We start from the raw sequence: 22,876 nt of genomic DNA, 5'->3' as shown, positions 1-22,876 counted from the left end.
CATAATCCATATGTGGTAAATTGTCTGGATCCTTATATAAAAAAGATACAACATTTTATTTTCTTCATGAAAAAATACAAAAAAAAGAAAAAAAATACAGGAAAAAGGGAAATGTAGTGAAACAAATTTTACATAAAAAAATACAATAAAAAAAAAAAAGCAAGAGGTGCACCAACAATCTTTTAATTTGCAGTAATTTTGAACCTGCGAGGAAGAAAAGAAAGGTTAAACATGTGCCAAAAATCAGAAATAGAGGTGATTGACAGGATAATTTCAATCAAATTTTGATTGATCAAACGAATAATTTGTTTTAAAGGTTGATGGAGCAATCAAAATTGATTGGTCAATCAAAATTCAATTTAAATCATTCCTCCAAGCCTATAAATAGAGGCTTTCTAAGGATGAGAAAACACACACACACACACACACACACAGAGGGAGATTGCCATTAGAAATGAGTAATAGAAATTTGAGAGTTTGAGAGAATTGTGAGGTTGGAAGAGAATTTTACAAGAAAAGGGAAGAATTCCAAAGAATTCAGACAATAAGTTGTAGTTCAAGGATTTGAACTTGCGGCTTGAAGATTGCAAAAGACTATAACTAGAGTAGAATTGAAGGATTGACAGCTAGTTTGAAGACAAAGGTTGGTGTTTATTTTTTTCAAATTTTGTCTAATTCTGTTTTAAATTGCAAAATTTAAGAAAATCAAAGTCTTGTGGTTGATAGAGATTTAATTTAGTTTAAATCAGGATTTTGACTCGAATTCGATCCATTAATCTGACCCATTGATTCAGATCCAACCCATTGAACTGTATTCGACCTATTGACCTAAGAAACCAAATCCATTAACCTTGATCCAAGGACCCAAGACCCATGTCCAATTTGGACTTAGGTCCATTGACCATTGACCCTTATACCCAGTCTACAATCCTATTCCACTAGACCCAAAGCCTAATCAGGCCCGTAGCCCATTTAATTCAAGCTCAATTGAACTTTAACCCGTTTTCCATATCAAGTTTATTGGGCTCGGCCCATTTGGCTAAAGCCAAATTTCTTTGTGGCCCAACCAGAAAAGGCCCAAGTTTATCACATTAGCAATCCGTGTCAAACATTCAAAGTCAGTCAAAAATTACCACGTGGCAAGTGATGTCATCACCCTACTGCAGAAAAAAAAAAATTGTCGCGTGGCGGGTGACATCATGCTGGTGTCATCCTGCTACAGTGAATTTTTTAAAAATAAATAAATAAATAAAGTTGCCACGTGTCACCACTATAAGTGGACACGTGGCCCACTGAATTGAGCCGGTTGATTCGGTTCAGACCGATTGAACCAATCTGCTTTTCCGGAACCAATGGTTTTTATTTATTTTAATTTATTCTTAATTTTTAATTGATTTTTTTAAAAAAATTAATATTGAAAAAAATAAAAAATTGAAAAAACTAGAAAATATTATTTAAAAATTAGGGAAAAATATTTGAGTTATTTTGGCTCAAATTGAAAAAAAAAGAAAAAAAATACCAAAAAAAAAAAAAATGAGGAAAAGCCTTTAAAAATCCTAGAAAATTTTAGAAAAATGTTGAAAATTTTCAGAACAATTCTACAAAAGTTTGGAAAATTTTGGAAATGTTTTTATAGATTCTTTTGCTTAAAATTTAATGATTTAACTTGATTTTTGTGTGTGTGCGTCCTAATGATTTTAAAAAAGGTAAAGAGGTATTTCATACCTCACCTGTATTAGTTATGAGTGGGTTTGGTAAATAAGATGACCTCTTTTGAAGGTCTTATTAGACATTCCTAATCGCACGTTAATTTTCATTTTTATTTTAAATTTTATTTATTTATTTATTTAATTGTTTATTTTAAAGGGGTCAATTGAAGACCATTAAATTCAATTCAGGAATAACTCATGATTAATTAAATACCGTTCATAAAATGGGTGTGTAAGAAGTGCTAATACTTTTGCCTTGCATAACTGAACTCCCTATTCCGACTATGGTAAAGCAGACTAAGATTACTATTTCATTGACCTAGGATTAGTTTAAAAACCAATCAATGAGTGGTAATTAGGTGAACTAGCTGCACCTAAGTAAATAACAAGTTAGTGGCGACTCCATAAAATTTTCAATATTATTATTTCTCATCATTTCAGACCCTTCTCCGGAACGCTGCGACATACACTTAAGGTGATTTATAGCCACCGGAGAAACAAGCGAAGGTAGGCAAACATTAGAGGATTTGTAAATGGTGGGTAGAGATGAGAAGGTTCGAGCATTTCGTAATTATCATTTACATCTTAATCAAACAATAAATTTGACACATTTACAAATCAAAATAACTGTCATATGAGAAAATGAGATCATTACAAATCAAAATAACTGTAATATGAGAAAACGAGATCATTACAACTTTCTCCTCTCGTAACTCCTTTTAATATTGAGCTTAAATGGACCCCTTGCCATACATATAACTAGTTATAGGAAGTAAATAATATACAGTATATATATATGTGCAATATGAACAAATTGAAGAAGTGAAACTTGAAAAGTTATATATATAATATGCAATATGAACAAATTGAAGAAGTGAAACGTGAAAAGTTATATATATAATATGCAATATGAACAAATTGAAGAAGTGAAACTTGAAAAGCACATGCATGCATTTATCACATCTTGGTTAATTAATTATATCCTTACTTTGAATATAACTTCGGTCTCTTTCCACATCATTAATTTTTACCATTATTACCTTTTGCTTTTTTTCAATCCTTTTCAGTCGTGTGTATCACGTAATATGTATGCTTTCAATCTATTGTATTCTTTTTTCTTTTTCTTTTTTTAAATACAGGTATAACTCTTTAAAAAATAGGGTAAATGAAGGACGACTAAAATGGTATGGACACTTACAGTGTAAGTCACATAGTGCGTCAATGAGGAAAAGTGAGTTAGTTATTGTGGGGCAGTAGAATGGGTAAGGGTAAACCTAAAATAACTTGAAAGGAAATGGTGAGTAAGGGTTTAATAGTTCAAAATAAATGATCTATGATCGCAAAAATTGGTAGAAAAAAATTTATATAATCGACCCCACCTAATGAGACATAAGACTTGGTTTTATTGTTATTGTTGTAATTGAAAATATATCTATAATTAACCCCTAATTCAATAATTAATCATGACAATTAATTAGATAAATAAACTTATTTATTCTGTGTTTTTATCGATTAATTAAATAATTATTATACAGTGAAAATCCACCAATATAGAAATTAAATGAATCCAACTTGCATTTCAGATACAATGCAGCTAACTTTGGATTACGAAAGCCACTACCAAAAAATGCATTACATAAGCAGCTGGGTGGTCCATTTTATTAGTAATTAATTAATTAAAAAAATAAAAAAATCCACTTATATATAATTTAAGAAAATGTAGCTTGGAATTTTGAGTCAATAGAAATAGTGTTACATTTAAAATTAAAATTAAAGGTTAGAATTTTGTGTCAATAGAAATCTTGTGCACTATGTATTGCATTTCAATTTATGAAAATAAAAGAAATCATTTTACACGTATAATTAGAATAAAGCCAAAAGTATGTTGACTTTTTTTGAAATTTGATAAAAAGATAGAGACCTTTAATTTTTTACGATTTCAAAAATCTCAAGAACCTTTCCTAAGGTTTGTCCAAAAAAAAGATACAAACTTCTCTTTCAATTTTGTGAAAGAGACAAGTATTTTGAGGGAAGGTTTCTATCTTTTTGTCAAATCTCAGTTTGGAATTTCAGGGAGGTCAATAAGATTTTTAAAACCTTAAGGAGAATTCCTATCTTTTCGTCAAACGTTAAGAGACATTAGCATCTTTTATCCTTAGAAAAACAAAGAAATTAAATATGCATCGAAACAAATAATTAAGTTAAAATAGTGCGGGCTGAGCGGGGCTAGTTTATATATCCGTATTTATTCTAAATTTTGTGTCCAACATCTAAGTCATCAAACTAATGAAGTCACTCGAAATAGTTTAATTTTTTCGGCTAATTAGGAGGCAAGGCAAACACTTTATAGAAAGAATATAAATATGAATTATTAAAATTACAAGAGAGTACGAGAAGAAGAATCTACTAAAATAAAGGATAACTTTTATGATCTATTTTTTTAAATGAGCAAAGCAAGTTATATATATGCCCTTTTAAATAAATAAAATTATTTTTTCATGAAAAGAGATAAATCTTGGCGGATAATTATTAAGAAATATTCAAACTTTGAATAAGTTTGGGAAAGAATCAGACACATCCGTTTTTACTTTTTATTATTTTTTATTTTTTGCTAGGCATGAAACACACTCAAATCTACATTATATTTTCTAGGCCAAATGAGTATTAAAAAGGAAAATTGAAAAAAAGAAGAAGAAGAAATTCGTTGACCTTTGTTAGAGAACTCATCATCAAAACTTAAGTATTAAGGAGAGAGAGTTAAGAGGATCTTATACTGGTTTTGGAACTATTCACAGAGACGATGTGGAACTGGACGACGGACATTAATACTCCCCCTCGAGCCCATGAGGGAAATGAGGTGACGAGAGCCCATGGAGGGAAATGAGACGAGAAGAAGTCCAGCCCACGGAGGAGCTAAGCAGCTCAAGGCCCAACTCTGATACCATATTAGAGAACTCATTCTCAAAACCTAGATATTAGATGTGGGATTGGATGATGGACATTAATAACCTTAAATTTAGAGAAACCATAAATTTAAAATTGTATTGAATTTAAATAAAATATAATATAAACTTATATTAAAATTATCTAAATTCATCCAAAATTTAAAACTAAAATTTGAAATTCATATCCTCCAACATATGCAGCATAAGTCTCGGCAAATAGATAAACTATTCCAGCAAGCAAGGGCTTTCCTTTTTTGGTTGGGAAATTTTGTAACTATAGTAGGGTTGGTTCATCAACATCAACTTTAGTTTTAATTCTCTCTCTCTCTCTCTCTCTCTCATTTTATATATAAGAGAATTAGTTCTTTCTCCCAACTTTTAAGTCATTCCAGCCACCCGCTTCCAAAACATTGGTGGATCTCGTCCTTTCCTCCCCTAACCCCAACCACCTCTCTCTCTCTCTCTCTCTCTCTCTCTCTCTCTCTCTCTCTCTACAGTCTTTAATTCTACGTCCCATGATCTAAACGTGCCCACAAATTAAGGGCCATAACTCCTTTCCATAATGACTATGATTTGGCCACCTTTCATTCCTTACTCATCATCTTTATATATATACACATACACACACCAAGTAAAATATTTTAGTTACAGAGCTTCCCTCCCCTCTTCACCCTTTTCAATCATTTTTCTATTTTGTAATTAGTAAGTAATGTTAATTTTTTTCGTCTTTCTAGGTCACTTATGGTCTCGAGTCCAAATTTTAAGTACATACGATTTTAGATGAAAGATGAACTATTCATAATATAAGGTATGTGTTTGTCCAACTAGATATGCTTTAAATGGTAAGGGCAAAGTTAGGCTTTGGTGATTCGAAGGTTCCATTTTGCACTTCTAATTTATTGTGTGAATTATTAGAGATGCCATCAATGGTTAGTGGCAATGTTTTCCTCCTTCCTATTTGGTGCCGTCTGGATGAGTCCAAAGAATTTGTCTAGATTAAAATTTTATCGGTCTGATAAGCCTCCTAATATGATGAATTTCCTTTGAAAAAGAACTTTTTTTCTTCTTCTTTTGATGTAATATATTTATTATATCATTAAACATGAAGAGTTGTTCAAATATGAGTAAGTGAGTCTTATTTGCATTGTGTTATAAATGCACTGTCTAAACCGATTGATTTCTAAATCTCGATTAATTGAAGCTCTCGCCCTAGATATTTAAATAGTTGAATTGGTGCTCTTATGTAAGAAAATTCAAAGGCAAAGTATTTGAGAATAACCTTTATTACTCCTTCATTAATCTCGTGTGTATATACAACTATATATATCACGATAGATACAACTAATTTTAAGAACTTGTTACAACTATACAATTGAATTCTATAGGATCATAATTCATAAATATTGTATCTTCCTCATTATTAGGCTCCTGCTAGGATTTCATCATCATTATTAGGCTCCTAATTTGCTGCTAGGATTTCATCATGATTTGATGTTATGATTTCTATAATTTTCGTTGTTGCATATCTCAAGTTCTTTAACTTCCTGGTCTTCAACCTTGATTTTAGTGACAATAACTTGATTCTCTACATGCCCCCTCAATCTGGAGGGTAGGTCACGAACATTCAGATTGATTTGGACTTGTTTGAATTTGATTGGTGGCAATGGCTTGGTAAGTGCATATGCTAACTAATATCTGCTTTAAATGATTTGAACCAGTACTAGTTGTTTGTTTCAAACTTGATCTCGAACAAAGTGGAAATCTATTTCTATGTGCTTTGTTCTTGCATGAATCATAGGATTGGAGGTGAGGTAGGTTGTTCCAATATTATCATACCATAGATTTGGAGTTTGTTTCGGAGGTAGACCAACTTCAGATAATATTGATTTGATCCAAGCAAGTTCGACTGTTGCATTTGCTATTGCTTTGTATTCTGCCTCTATACTGCTTCTAGCAATTGTAGGTTGCTGCTTATAACTCCAAGAAATCAAGTTGGAGCATGTAAATGCAGTAAGCACCAACTGATCGCCGATCATCTCTATCAGCTGCCTAGTCTGAATCTAAATATACTTGCAGTCTAAAATCAGTAGCTTTTATGATGAAAAAATTTGTTGAAACTGAATGTTTGGGGTAGCGCAATATGCGCTTGACTACAAGCCAATGGGAATCAAGAGGTTTATGCATAAATTTGTTGACTTTGTGTACAACAAAGGCTAAATCAGGTGCTTCAGTAGAGGGTGATATCCTCAAAAGGATTTCCATCTGTAGAATTAAGATGACAGTTGGAAGCCATGGGACTGCTGCAGGGTTTGGCTTTGTCCATGTTGTTTCGCTTAAGTAAATCGACAATATACTTCCGTTGAGTCAAGTAAATGCCCTTCCAGCATCGAAGTGCCTCTATGCCAAGGAAGCAATTTAGAGAACCCAAATCTTTGACAGCAAATGTGTCTTGTAAAGATTGAATTACCTTGTGTATTACAGCTGAACTTGAACCCGTTATCAAGATATCATCAACGTATATGAAAATGTATAAAATAGTTGTTGTTGTTTTAAAAAAAAAATAGTGATGTATCAGCCTTACTTTCATGAAAACCAAAGAACTTGAGCTTGTTTGGAAGTCTAGAAAACCATGTTCTTGGAGCTTGCCTTAAACCATAAAGTGATTTGTGTAACTTACACACATGATTTGGATATTGAAGATGAACATATCCTTGTGGCTGAGTCATGAACACATTTTCTTGAAAATCACAATGCAAAAATGCATTTTGCACATCTAGTTGCTTTATAGGCCAATTATAAGAAATTCCAAAGGAAATCACTAACCAAATAAATGCATGCTTGATGACTAGACTAAATGTCTCAAAGAAATCGATTCTTTCCGTTAGCTTTGGTGTATCCCCAAGAGGGGGGGGGGGGTGAATTGGAATTTAAAATTTATTACTAAGTTCAGCTAGTTCAACAACAGTACATTCACAACCTAGGGTCTACTAATGCAGTTCCAAATGCGCAGATAAATATAACGTGCGGAAATTAAAATCATACGCAACATTCACCAACTATAACATACATGTGCAAGAATGTAAATTGCAGAAAGATAAACAGTCCACACAAGATATGTTATCGGGGTTCGGCCAACTGTGCCTACGTCCCCGCCTCTAACTCGCAAGTCCGAGGATTCCACTAAAGGCTCACTTAACAGGTGGAGCGGCACCGATTACAGTCAGGTCAATTAGCACAAGGCTGACCTCAACCTTACAAATTTTCCTTGTAGGGCGGAGAAGGCCCTAGGTCAAATTCACAGGACTGACCCCAACCTGATCCTTCCAGGCTAGATCAAACCCCCTCAGGCTACGCTTGGAAATACAACAGTATTTTTCACAATAAACTGGTACAGTGATTATGCCTTCATATAAAGCAGATATGTACCCTAATACGCGTAGTATACTTAATCAATCACATACACATCAACAATGAGCTCAGTGATGTGTATATACGTGCAAATAATACTCAACAAGATATGATCGCTAATATGCTACAGAGTGTTCTAAACAAGCAATATCTTGGAATCTAAGCAATGCACAGTTCAGTAGCAAATCAATATTCCAAAGATATGAATCAGATAATCAAACTAGTTCTATAAGACTTTCCTCAATGAAATACGCATAATACTAGTTTGAAAATGTTTTGCTTGTTTGAAAAATATTTGCACAAAAAACCAAACTATTGGACACTTGCAATAATAATGCAAATATCCTAACCTTACTAGGTTATCCCAACACAAGATTTATAGTATGAAAATTTGTGGGATAAACCTAAGCTAAACTCCCCAAAAATAATATTTCAATCACACAAGCACACTGGGAGTATTAGCAAAGTGTAGCAATCTCAAGCACTCTAAATATGCTCTCACAAACTTAGAATATATCAAGGAAGTGAAGATTTGAGAGTATTTGAACAATAAGAGTGTTTTCAAAAGAGAGAATTTTTGGCTAATGATTTTTGGCTAATCTCTATCTAATCTTGCAAATAAACCCATATTTATAGACAAGGTTAAAAATATAACCGTTTGGGACATGTTGGGAATTATTAGAAAAGATTCAAAATGTTTAAATACCATTAACCCCATATAACCCAATTTTACCGCGGTTAAATAATTTTAACCCGCCAAGGTTCGGGTGGCTGAACCGAGGTTCGGACACCCGAACAGACATAGTAACTGAAGATCCTTAAATGGGTTCGGCAGCTCGAGTTTAAGTTCGGTGGCTCGAATCAAAGTTAGAAAGTTTGCTTCGTAACTTTGGGTGCTCGGTCCTTCAGTCGGTGGCCCGAACTCATGTGTTCGATCGCCCGGGGCCAATTTGAACTAAATAGTTTGGTCACCCGAGTTGGGGGAATGTCCCTTTCAAGGGGTTCGGGCACCTGAGGAAGATAAGCACATTAAAGTTCGGTCGCCTGAGAGTCCTAGTCAACTGTTGACTCGACCACATTTCGGGCGCCCGAGGAGTTTCGTACTCCAAGGGTTCGGTCGCCCAAGCTCTCTCAAGTTTAGAAATATTCAATTTAAGCACAGATTTAACACTCATATATATATATATATATATATATATATATATATATATATATTATATGATATGTGTGTGAGTGTTGGGACCTATAGTCATTCGGTCTCTATGGTCAATCTATGACATTTTTGAGCTTATAAACCTACATGTATGACATGCAGAGATTATTACAGACCGATATAAATTATTACAGACCGAAATAATATAAATTATTACAATAAGTCTTCAGGGTCTTTAGTCTTCAAGTCTTCTCATGTGCTGACATATGATCTGATAATATAAACCTACACACAAACTAGATAGACATTAAATACCAGTTTATTTTTCATTATCAAAACTAGGTGTGACCTATAAGGTCAACACCTTCTTGCTGGTGGAATCCTTTAGCGGCTAATCAAGCTTTGTAACGCTCAATAGTCCCATCTGCCTTCTTTTTGATTTTGTATATCCATCGACATCCCACAATATTGGCATTAGTTGAAGGTGATACCAAGGACCAAGTGCCATTTTGCAGCAAAGCAGAAAATTTTGTATTCATTGCTTCTCTCCAATGAGCTGATTTCGATGTTTCAGTGTAAGAGGTTGGTTCCATAGCTATAGCAACACTTTTTGCTATTAATGCTCTCAGTAAGGGATACCAAATACAACCATCACTTGGGTGCTGAGGTCTATGAATATTATTCTTTGATCTTGTGATCATAGAATGATGTTTTGAAGGAGCAGGTTGTGTATCAACATGTTGTGGTGGAAATTTAGCATGGGAATTTGTAGTGAGAAACTCTGTAGATGTGGCTTGATCTGTGCTTGCAGATTGTGTGCATGTGGAAATGTGGTTTAGAATTGGGAGTGGAGGAGGGATTTGAAGAAGACATTCTTAGACGTTGGTCTTTTGTGGCTCTAATACCATGTAAGAAAATTCAAAGGCAAAGTATTTGAGAACAACCTCTATTTCTCCTTAGGTAATCTCGTGTGTATGTATAGTTATATATAGCACTATAGATACAACTGATTTTAAGAACTTGTTACAACTATACAATTGAATTCTGCAAGATCATAAATATTGTATCTTCCTCATTATTAGGCTCCTGATTTGTTGCTAGGATTTCATCATCATTATTAGGCCCCTGATTTGCTGCTAGGATTTCATCATAATTTGCTGTCATAATCTTGGGTTCTTTAACTTCCTGGTCTTCAGCCTTGATTTTAGTAACAGCAACTTGATTCTCTACATCTTATAATAAAATAGAGCATGCGACTTTCAAATTAGAGATGTTAGTTTTTAACATTGAGAAAAATGCATCATTTCCTAGTATGTAGCTTATGCATCCCTATGGATGAGAGAGAGAATTGGTTTTATGTCATAATATTAAACCCTCTTTGACCAAAATATTTTTTCTCATCGTCTTTCATTTTTCAAGTTAAATAGGAAATTTCAACATAATGTTAGTTTGATATGTTTTTTATAGAAAATGACATCTTAACACTTAAGGTGGTAGATTAACAGGAGATGAACTACCTCCCATCAGCAGTGCAAGTTGAGTGTGTATTTACAATTGAACAAAAGAAAAAAGTATATATATTAACTCCCTTTTGTGGGTTGAATTTAAGAGTTTAGGGTTTTAAGGTCCATTAATTCTTTGTCAATGACATGTGCTTAAGGCTCTGTTGCTACCAAAAATGTCGATCTGATCTCTAGCAAGCTTTCCGATCCTGATCACCTAAAAAGGACGAAAATAAACGCGGCTTGGAGGACTTGGGGTGTACTCCGGGGGTTCACTCCGATGCCTAAGTAAGAGGAATACTTTTAGAGAGGTTGAATGCAACAGTATAATTGTGTTGAATTACTTACCTTTGCCTTTTCTCCAAATCCCTTCTTATAGGGGCTTGAGTTGACCGCCAGTTGGCTCGGATTTATTGCACGGGAGCGTGAATCGCTCTTCAGCAATAAGTGCATGCATCTATTACTCAGTTATTAAGGGCGTTGGCGTAGATCTCTCCCCCTCTTTATTGGATCGGAGCTAATCACTCGTCAGAATGTCAAACCTGGAGAAAGTGCGAGATAGGCGTTGACCTGCCCTCATTAGCTAGATTATTATGGGCATATCAGGCTCAAAGTTCGAGAAGTCTCAATTTTGAGTCCTAAAAGATGTAGAAAGAGGTATGGGATGATAAATAGGTTATCTTTTCTTGTATACCTTAATCTAAAAAAAAAAAAGTGCATGCGTCACCATTAAATCATAGCAACTCATTTGCTGTACTTATGGTAACATACAATTCTTCAAGAGATTGTCTAAACCATTTAAACACAAAAGATTCATAGTAAACTTTTCTAATTTTAAAATTAGAATAGAGATAGAGATAGAGATGAGCTACTCTCGTAATATAACTCAAAATAGTATGCACAAATATTTTTTGGGTGATTAATTTATATAAATAAAATGTAAGTGCACACATTAAATCAAAATCCAAGTAAATATCTCATTTTTCTTTAAAAAAATTATAATGGTTTGAAAATCGGATAACTGAACCCAACCGACAGATAACTGAACCATCAATTAACTAAAGTGTTCGAATTTGTTTTAGTTTACAAAAATACCAAATTGAAACCTTTGATTAGATTTTGTTTGATTTGGTTTCTAGAGGTTCAATTCAAGTAACCAAACCATAAACACCCCTAGATTCCCCTGTCTGCATATGAAAACCCAAAAAAAAAAAAAATAGTTCATTCAATCTTTTCCCACTATAATTGGCTTCTTACCCAACCTTTTCCATCATTATAAATACCACCAAACATAATATATAGTTCTTAGTGATCTCTCTCTCTCTCTCTCTCTCTCTCTCAACTATATATTAAAGTGTTCAATTAGTGATCAGTGCTGGTGGCTGGCTTGTGAAAGTTAAAGCCAGAGATTAATCTGTCTGGCCAAGAATGGGCAGGAAATGTTCACATTGTGGGAACATTGGTCACAATTCAAGGACTTGCAATTCTGCCTCCCACAGAAATCTTACTCAGATTGGCGTTGGTCTGAGGCTCTTTGGGGTGCAAATTTCTATCACTCCTCATGATCAGCACCTGCCTCCTTCCTCCTCTTCTCTTGCTGCCATGAAAAAAAGCTTCAGCACTGGTTCTTTGTCATCTTCCTCATTGCTAGCACCCTCTTCATCAACCCCCTCTTCTTCCTCTTCTTCCACTGAGGATCACGCGAATTCTGAAAAATTCTCAACTGGGTATCTCACCGATGGTCTCATTCCTCCAGCTCAAGATAAGAAAAAGGGTGAGTTCAGTTCAATCAATATTCTCAGTTCTTTAATTTTTTCTTTCTGTTTCATTGTTCTTGTCCAACTTCCCAGCCTTTTTTCCATTCTCTTCTGTATAGTCAATTATAAAACTTCTGTTTGCTGTTCTCTCTTCAATCTATTGAATCTATAAGCATGAAGAAAAAATGTATATATCATCACGATCAGAGGGTGTTTCACAGAATTATGTTTTTTTCCTTTTACCATATAAAGTTTTTCTGTCCAAGTTGATTCTCTCTTGTCTAAATCATTCCTTTTCTTTTTCTTTGTGAGTTTCAAGAGTATCTCCATTTTCATTGAAAGGTTCCAATGATCAACTCTGCAATCAGTTGTTAGACTCAATAGGTCTTCTAATCGTTCATTTGAAATGTATTTGTCATGTACGTATATCTGTGCATTTGATTCGAACATTTTTCTTCTTTTACTAAAGCTTATTGGGTTATATTCATATGGGTTTTTTTTTTTTTCCATTTAAAATATGTCTTTTTCTCAGTTTTAATAAGAATTTTTTGATGTGGTGACACTAACTGTGTCTTTTGGTGAATGAATGGTCAAGCAGTAGGTGTGCCATGGACTGAGGAGGAGCACAAGACATTTCTTCTGGGGCTTGAGAAACTTGGGAAGGGGGACTGGAGAGGCATCTCTAGACACTATGTCACAACAAGAACTCCAACCCAAGTGGCCAGTCACGCCCAAAAGTACTTTATCAGACAGAACAGCCTCGGCAAGAAGAAGCGCCGCCCGAGCCTCTTCGATGTGTTATATACATATCCCATACTTGCCATTTTCTCTAGTTCTAGTCATATAAAATTCTCATTTTTGTCGCAAAACTATCAACAATTAACCTTTTTCGGTTTTCATATTGTTTATGGCAGATGGGGAGTGAAAAACTTGCAGTTCAATCCCTCGATACCAACAATTCTGAGTCCATTGAAGCTTCTATTCCATTTGGGTTATCACTGAAACCAACAGCTATTCCATTTATGGATAAGAATTCCCTAGAAACAGCTCCCATGGGCGCTGAGGTAAAAGTAATGTCCATTCTGAGTTTGTTTCTGCAGAGAAGAAGCATTCAACGAATGTAACATTTGATAATTCACAGCCTGCATGTCCCTGCAGGATGAAAGAGAGTAGTGTTCAGAGTGCAGAACCTGATCCAGAGCACACGCTTGAGCCTCCAGGGCCAGTGGTGGCAGACTAAGAAGCATAATTTAGTATAAGGCCTTGCAGATTTTGTAGATGTTGCAATGTAAAAATGACCCAGTACTTATATACCCTGAACACTTTGGGGATGTCAGTTAAAAGTGTGGTATAAGAGTTAGTCACATAAAGCTTATGCAGATCAGGAAACATATTAATATATGCTTGGCTGTACATAACTACAGGTTGTCTCGTTTCAATGTGAAGGATTGAAATAGAAAAAAGAAAAAGAGAGAGATTCTTTTTCATCTGGGAAATTAGGGTTTTAATTTTCAGTAAATGCGAATACTTGTTATGTAATGCTGTATCCATTACATTTAAAGTTCCTTGATATGGTTAGCTCTTATTTATCAAGAAAATCGCACCTTGCATCCCTCACAAGACTTTCAGATGTTGTCGAAGGTGCAATTTTCATTATCTACTCTGCCTGGATCAAGGGCTTCACTAGGAAAAGGAAAACAAAAGAAAATTAAAAAGGAATTAATTCTCTATGGTATCTTCTTTGTATATTAATAGTATTAAGATTTAAGAATGAATATATGTTTAAATACAATTAATTTTTTTAAAAAATCAAAGGTTAATGACGTGTAAAATAAAAATGTTCTTTTCATTCGTATATTTATATTTTATTTTCTTCCTCTTTTTAACCAAACAAGGAAAAGTGAATTCCTTCATTATTATTATTTTTATTTCTCTCATGCTTTCTGAGTTCCAAATGAAGATAATGAAGAGGATTTGGCAATCAAAAAATAATGGGTTTTGGTTGGTAATTTATCTCTAGTTGGGTGGATCTCAATTACATTTCATGCCGCAATCATGAAGCAAACAGGGCTGATTAGATTGCATTCTCAGCGACAGGGTTTGTCTTTGGTTGAGCTTTTGGCTTATTATATGAGCTGAAATGTGCATTCTGTCAAATAGCATTAAACAGAAAACTGGTATTAATAATTGCATTGACACGTAGTTATCAAAGAAGCAATTGCATTGAAGTATAGAGCAGAAGCCAAAATAATTTATTAAGCCTATGAATGTGCAAAGTGCCAGTTAACTAAAAAAAAAAAAAAGTCTTACACTAATATGGGCTTAATCAATCATTCCTAAATGAACAGAGAGGTCAATTGTGATGGCTCTGTTCTGTTTTCATGCCTTCTCAATTATGTTTCTTGGTGACACTGCAATTATTTTTAAAGGGTTATTTCTTTTCTAATTTGCCTTCTGGATTGCTCGACTCTGAATTCAATACTTCTACAGGTATATTAACTTAAACTAATCTCCAAAATAGCCCTTCTTGTTTCTTCTCTCTCTCTCTCTCTGTAATTTCCAGTAGAAGTACTGTATAAACAGCCGTATTTTGTGGTTTCTCAGTTTTTGTGTACATAGTTACTTTCTAAACCTTTTTATCCAAAGTATCCCCTTTTTACCTATTTAATGTTTTTTCTTCCTACCTCTTTACTTTCCTGTAATCAATTAATTTCTGTATTATCATATTATGTGCCAAACTATTATGCACATGTAGACAACCCAAAACAAGAAGAGAAAAACACAATAATTTAACAATGTTACTGTGACCACAAAGTCAATGCAAAAAATCTCAACTATATTGTAAATGAATTGCCTTAGGTTTTCAACACTTGACAACAACATAAATAACTCTATATAAAAATCACAAAACACCCTTATACAAAAACTTACACAAACACTATATCCTAACTCGAAAATATGATACTGTAGTGCCCTCTAAAAACTTCAAGTGAATACCCCTCCAAATATGAGTCTCAACTTTTAACACTGCCATTGCTTCCATATGTTCTCACAAGCTTCATTTGGAATTTTTAAGAATTGGAACATGCTTACTTCATTCAAATAGCCTTGCCGTGCTTTCTACATATAGATACTATAACAAAGCAAATACATGTATGGATACCCCAGAGAGAGAGAGAGGGAAACTTCAACTCAAGTATGTGAGTCATGTTGTTTGTGGTATAAAGAAGGGAAGGTTTTCACTAGTAAATGGTTAAAGTTTCAATGCCAAGGGTTGGAAAGAGAATAATCTGTCATTCTTTCAGCATATAAGAGTGAGAATTGCAGTTAAAGTTTTGCTTTCATAACTTATGATTAGATTTACCAAAACCTTATGATTAGGCGTGAGGGATGCAAAACAAACAAGGGTTGGACTATCAAATTAATCTTTTTTCAATATAAATTGGTCTCTGCCCTTGAGTTGGAAGGATTTGTCATTTTGGAATGATCACTTTTTACAAAAATTGTGACATGTGAACCACTAAATACAATTTCTTCTTCTCCCCTGTGACCTGACACATATGGTGCCAAATAATTACAATCCTTCCCTAAAAACTGTCCTTTTGACCTCTCTCTCTCTCTCTCTCTCTCTCTCTCTCTCTCTCCCTCTCACACACACACACACACACACGTTCATAAGACGTTCACAGTTTGATGTGTTTGGTTCAACTGTTAGCTTATCATTAATTTTATATTTATATTTTATGCACAATTATGTTAATATTTATTCAAAATAAAATAAATAAATTTTCTATGTTATTCTTAACAATAAAATAAATCCATAGTATATATATGAAATAACTTCTGCAATGCAGAATGATTCTTGAACATTCCCAAACAGAGGGACCCATGAAGCAGCAGCTAGCTTACCAGCAGAGTTACAGGTCAAAACTCAGAAAGCCCATCATAAATCAAACCAGCTAACAAAGAAAAAAAGAAAGAAAAGACGAAATGCATCAAACTTTTTCCATGCAATTCATATGTTTTCTTTTCTTTTTAAAGTTTTATTTTTTACTCCATCCTCAACTGTTCAATTGACGACTATATTAGCCAAGCATGACATATATCTATTCAGCCATTAGTCCATCGACACAGAGTGAAACAGAGCTAGTTTTTTTTTTTTACACCCCCTTTCTTGGTAAAAACTGTGAAAATGTGAACCTAGTTGGTGAAAATTCAAACGTCTACTTCATATATAGTTGCACCACAAACATCATTCAACCTGACCAGCAAGTGCTATATCTATCTCAGATTCTAAAATAATTGCAGCAAAGGCACTCCGAATTGGCGAATTACACCATTCCCATTTCAGATGTATGTTTTTAGTATCCGGTGCTATGTTTTGCTTTTTAACACATGCCTTGGCTAGTTTGCTAGTAAAGTTTCTTTGGGTTGAGGTGTCACTGTGCTAAAGTAAATGAGAGAATGCAAAGCAAGTGTTTGACAGAGTGCCTCAAAGATTTTTCATTGATTCAGAATTTTCTGCTCACTGTATTGTGCCAAAATACAGACTTATATACACAAAATTCAAATAACAGCTTTACACAATTTATGGATCAAATGACACCTGCCCACTGAGAATATTCTCTCATCTGTTGCATTCCTATTGTGTGGTTGAGTAAGTTCTCTCTTTAACAGCCCCCCGCGATTCAAGCAGCACCTAGTAGATGGTGAGGCATGATCGAAATAGCAAAAACCGAGAAGTGGAAAGTGGATTTGTGAAAATGTCAGCTATTTGATCTTTGCTGGAAATAAAGGATATTTGAAGAGTTTTGACAGCTACAAGATCTCGAACAAAGTGATAATCCAATTCTACATGTTTAGTGTTGAGCTGAAATGGAAACGGAGTCTTGATGAGCCCTTGATGAGTTGTAGAGAAAGACAACCTTGATGAGCTGTGCAGAGCAAGCTTTGATGTGCTGGAGTGTCGGTGCTAATCATCCCAGCTTGTCTCATTTAATGACCCCATTAAAAACCTCATTACCATCTTCTATTTATGTCCATCCCCATCTATATAAATGGAGATTTTGTGCGTGAAAATATGTGAGTGAATGTGAGAGTAATTGAGTTGAAGGTGAGAGAGAGGTGTGTGAGTTGAGTTGAGTAGAGTGCAGTTGTTTCCTCCTTCTCTTTTATTTTTCTCCTAGTTTTAGTGAAGTTTGGTGTGTTCCGTGGACATAGGTCGATTTGGACCGAACCACGTTAAATCCTAGTGTTTATTTTGTTTGTTTATTTTTGCTTGCCGTGTGATTGTTGCTCCTAGATCCCCAACATTTAGTGCAAGAGTGTAGAATTGGATTAACCAACAGGTAGGTAGCCCCCAAGTTATCACACCACAATGTTGGAGGTTTAGAAAAAAATATTCCAAGCTCTTTAAAGAGAGATTGAATCCATATAAGCTCACAAGTTGTATTGGCAACAACTTTATATTCTACCTCCGTGGATGATTTAGCAATCATTGGTTGCTTTTTGGAACCCCATGACACGAGATGCGATCCATAGTAGACACAAAACCCACCAGTGGACTTTCTATCATCAGAGCAGCAAACCCAGTCAACATCGGAAAAAGCTGAAAGATTGCATGAGGATGAAGGAGGAAAAAAAAGGCCAAAATTGTGAGTGAGTTTAAGGTAACGTAGGATTCTTTTGACCGCCTGCCAATGAGGTAGTCATGAACAATGCATGCATTGACAGACTTTGTTGATAGCGAAAGAAATATCCAGACGAGTGAATACTAGGTATTGTAGGCTGCTAACTACACTACGATAGAGATAAGGATCCTCAAACGTGGATCCATTAAGAGCTATAAGTTTAGTAGAAGTAGACATTGGGGTGGAAACTGGTTTTGCATTGGACATGTTAAAGCAATGCAGTAGATCAGTAATGTATTTGGATTGACACATGAACAAACCATGAGAATTTTGGAAAACTTCAATGTAGTGAGCCGAAAAATAATAGTATTTAAATAATAAGAGGGAGAGAAATAGAAACAGAAACAGAAGAAGGCCGTAGACTTCGTCGACGACATTGCATTTTGGGGGGTAATAATAATTTCAAGGAAAATGCCTAGATTCGTCGACGAATACAGGGGTTCGTCGACGAGTGCATAAGAAAATTTGTCGACGAATACAGGGATTCATCGACGAGAAAATACCAAGCGAGGAATGGGCCGCTCTGAATTTCGTCGACGAATACATGGTCTCGTCAACGAATTTAATGAAGGACTTGTCGACAAGGTGACGTGTCTCGTCAACGAATCTGGCCTATAAATAGCTAAAAATCCGATTTTTATTCATTCTCCGCGCTCCTCTCTCTCTCTCCTACGTCTCTCTCTTCCTTCTCTCTTTGATTCTAGCCCCGTTGGTCGCCGGATCGACGATCTGAAGCCACCACGATGCTCCTGACGGAATTTTCTTCAAGTTTGCTAAGGCGGATCGTCAGTGGGATTGAGTGGGATTTCATCCCAAATTCAGGGTAAGACATTTTAGCCTATTTTTGGACTTATGATAGTTATATGAAATAATGTAGGCGGAAAAATACTGATATTCTGTTCTGAAAAATATTGTTTTCAGGGTGTTTTGTAGGAGGCCCTACGGGTGTTAGGCTAGTATTCTATAGGAGCTTTCCAGTAGTCAGGTAAGGAAAATATACTATGCTAGGTATTTTTAAAACATTAGACAGTTTATGAAATGATGAAAATTATGTATTAAAGTATGGTGTGGCTTGTGAATATGTATATAGTACGAAGATATGTTTTACGATATTTCAGTATCCTGATTTTACGATATTTCAATACCATGATTTTATGAATCTTAGTACCATGATTATACGAATATCAGTATTATGATTATGTAGTTTCAGTTTATGATTATTCAGTTCTCAGTATTACGACATATGAATTACAGTACAGCTTATGCAGCATCATGGTTATTACGATTATTTTAGAATCATGGTAAATCAGATAGTTGTATATAGAAATTCATTATATAGTATCAGACCCTGCTGGACCATACAACAGAGCACGGTACCGTTGCTACAGATATTAGGTTACTTTATGAGTGCAACCACCTATTTAGATAATACGTGGTAAGGTCAATCACCTAGGCTCTTGAAGAGGACAAACTCCCCATCCAGATATGGGTTGAGGTGGGCAGATCGACTGATGGAGTATAGTGATTTATTCCTGATTGGCTAATTAGGGTAAATCCACTCTACGGACCTCACAACCCTATCATGAGGGGGTAAATCATGACATACAGATATCTACAGGGAACATTTTCAGTTATTATTACGTATGTATTGATTTGCAGAAATAGGGAACATACTTACTTATACTAGAAGTATTTTGAATAATAAACTCCAATACTGTCATGTTAATCAATAGGAACAAGGGTGGTGGGTTTTATCACTTATACTTTATTAATATATTCAGTTATACATGTTTATTTGAAAATAGATCTTCATGATATAGTAGCTCATTTGCCACACACTAGTAATAGCATATTTCATCTTACTGAGCGTTGGCTCATCCCAGTGTTGAATCATTTTTCAGGTGATCTAGATAGGCGAGCAGATCAGACTCGTAGATAAAGGGGCTTCAGTGGTGCCCTGTCCAAGAGTGAGTATGTTTTGGGAGAATTTTTGTATACCCTAGTTAGTTGAGGGTATTTTGGGAAAATAGTGATATGTGTATATTTTGGGAAACATGTAGTACTCTGATATTGAGTGGTATTAGTTTTTATATTATATATATATTTTCATATGGTTATGTCTATGTGATTTATGCTTCTCGCTGCTTAGGTTTATGGTTGGGCTTATCCCAGTATAGTATCAGAGCATGTAGATTATCATAGTATAAAAAAATAAAAAAATAAAAAAAAATCAGTTAATTAAGCATGTCGTTACAGTTTGGTATCAGAGCCTAGGTCGTTAGGTTCTGTAGACTTTAGAGTGTAGCAGAAGTAATACCAGAGTTTAGGAAAAGGTTTTGAGGTCTGTTTTGTGTTTGGGTACAGGATTACCGTGATGGTTTCTGTGTCTTTCCTGGGGTGACGATTTCAGGAAAACCATAGCAAACTATTGTCGGGTCGTGTGTTTAGGTGACAGAACTGGATATTGAGTTAAGGTTTGGGAAGGTAATTAATTTTGAGTTGGTACAATATAGGTCCGTATAGGAGATAAAGTGCTTAAATGTGTTCTTTGTTTTCAGGATGGACCCAGGAAGTAGTGGCACGAATGCTGGGGAGGACAGGCCAGGACCTTCCAGCATAGGTGGAGGAGATACAGATGTTGTACTGCGCAGTGTCACTCAGCAGGTGATGGCTGAGATGGCCAGGAGTTCTGGGGAGTGTGGCTGTTCGATTGAGCAGTTTACACAGATGAAGCCCTCATCCTTTACTGGAGGTGACGACCCGATTGTAGCTGAGAATTGGGTCCAGGATATCGAGGAGACGTTGGCAGTGCTTCCATGTACGGATGAGAAAAAGGTAGCATTTGCCACATTTAAGCTGATAAGGGAGGTGAAGCGCTGGTGGAGAGCTGCGCGACTAATAGAGGAGCAGAGGCCGGTTCCAGTTCTAGTGACATGGGACCGATTCAAGGATCTGTTCTTCGAGCAGTATTTCCCTACTATCGTTCGAAGTGCGAAGGCAGCAGAGTTTCTGCATTTGGTACAGGGGCAGATGACTGTATCCCAGTACGCGGCTCGGTTTGTCGAGTTCTCGCGTTTTGCTCCACATCTAGCACCTGATGAAGAGAAAAAGGCGAGAAAGTTTGAAGAGGGATTGAGGTAGAATTTGTTTGAGATGGTGATTGGTTTCAGGGCTCAGACATTTACAGAGGTTGTAGATAGAGCTGCGATCATTGAGAGTGGTATTCAGAGGGGTGTAGCAGCTTAGAGTCAGAGGAAAAGGCCTACGCCTCAGGGTTTTCAGGCTGGCTCCAATAGGGGTCCATAGAGAGGTGGTCGTGATAGGGGAGACTAGAGGCAGATAGCAGGACCTCATGGGAACTAGGGTGTACCGACATACCCGGTGTGTCAGTCATGTGGGAGACATCATTTGGGAGAGTGTCCGGTAGGCAAGGGTGTATGTTATCGTTGTGGGAGACCCAGTCACGTGATGCGTGAGTGCCCAGGTTAGCAGGACCAGGTCCCAACTCCCAGGCCTTATCAGGGAGGACATCAGGCAACTCAGGGAGGATAACAAGCGCCTCGTGGTAGCCAACAGAGGAATGTGGCCCCAGCACGATAATATATGCTTTGACGCCGGGTGATGCAGAGGCTGCTACGGATGTGGTGACAGGTACATTTACTGGTCTATCATACCCAGTTATTGCTTTTTTTGACTCGGGTGTTACTCATTCTTTCATTTCTGCATCTTATGTTAAATTATCCGAGAGTGAGACCTAGTCATTAGATATAGCACTGTCGGTAGCTACACCATCAGGATCAGTGATCAGATGTCAGACAGTACTTATAGGCTATTCGATAGAAGTTCAGGGAAAAGTACTACCAGGAGATTTGATTGTGTTTGATATGTGTGGTTTCGATATAATACTAGCTATGGATTGGTTGGCTGCCAATCATGCTAGCATTGATTGTTTTCAGAAAGAAGTAATTTTCAGACCTCCTGGAGAGCAGGAGTTCAGATTCGTTGGTTCACGGGTACGTGCTCCAACACAGCTAGTGTCCGCCATGCAGGCGAACAGATTACTCCTGGACGGAGGTCAGGGGTTTATAGCATTTGTGAAAGAAGCATCTGAAAATGAATTGAAGATTGATAGCACCCCAGTGGTACGAGAATTTCCAGATGTTTTTCTAGAGGAGCTACCAGGGTTGCCTCCTATGCGCGAGGTAGATTTTCCTATAGATTTACCTTAATGGACTACGTTGATCTCTAAAGTCCCATATCGTATGGCTCCAGACAAATTGGGAGAATTAAAGGAGCAGTTGTAGGATTTGTTGAACAAGGGATTTATACGACCCAATGTATCGCCATGGGAAGCTCCAATTTTGTTCGTAAAGAAGAAAGACAGGTCCATGAGGATGTGCATTGATTACAAGGAGATAAACAAAGTTACTATCAAGAATAAATATCCTCTACCCCGTATATACGATTTGTTTGATCAGCTCCAGGGTACACGGGTATATTCCAAGATTGACCTCAGATCCGGGTATCATCAAGTGAGAGTAAAAACAGAGGACATCGCGAAGACAACCTTCAAGACCAGGTACGGGCACTATGAATTTCTCGTTATGCCGTTTGGTCTGACGAATGCCCTGGCTGTATTCATGGACTTGATGAACAGAGTTTTTCACCAGTATCTAGATCAGTTTGTAGTAGTTCTCATTGACGATATACTG

General features: G+C 35.9%; 1 protein-coding gene across 1 annotated transcript; it reads left to right on the top strand.

Moving 5' to 3' along the window:
* The first annotated feature begins 12,145 nt into the window (after positions 1–12,145).
* On the top strand, positions 12,146–13,737 carry LOC131151529 (probable transcription factor At5g61620). The gene is made up of 4 exons (XM_058102769.1): positions 12,146–12,491; positions 13,073–13,269; positions 13,389–13,538; positions 13,633–13,737. The coding sequence occupies exons 1-4, from the start codon at positions 12,146–12,148 to the stop codon at positions 13,645–13,647; spliced, it is 708 nt and encodes a 235-aa protein (XP_057958752.1). The 3' UTR covers positions 13,648–13,737.
* The last annotated feature ends 9,139 nt before the right edge of the window (positions 13,738–22,876 follow it).

The sequence above is a fragment of the Malania oleifera genome, chromosome 3 (assembly GCF_029873635.1).
Source record: "Malania oleifera isolate guangnan ecotype guangnan chromosome 3, ASM2987363v1, whole genome shotgun sequence".
Classification (NCBI taxonomy): Eukaryota; Viridiplantae; Streptophyta; class Magnoliopsida; order Santalales; family Ximeniaceae; genus Malania; species Malania oleifera.
This window is presented reverse-complemented; position numbering and strand designations above follow the sequence as displayed.

Bases quoted from the DNA above. Each gene is read 5' to 3' on its own strand.
- LOC131151529 (XM_058102769.1), top strand. From the start codon at position 12,146: ATGGGCAGGAAATGTTCACATTGTGGGAACATTGGTCACAATTCAAGG. The intron at 12,492-13,072 runs GTGAGTTCAGTT...ATGGTCAAGCAG, and splicing joins AGCTCAAGATAAGAAAAAGG to TAGGTGTGCCATGGACTGAG. The intron at 13,270-13,388 runs GTGTTATATACA...TGTTTATGGCAG, and splicing joins GCCGCCCGAGCCTCTTCGAT to ATGGGGAGTGAAAAACTTGC.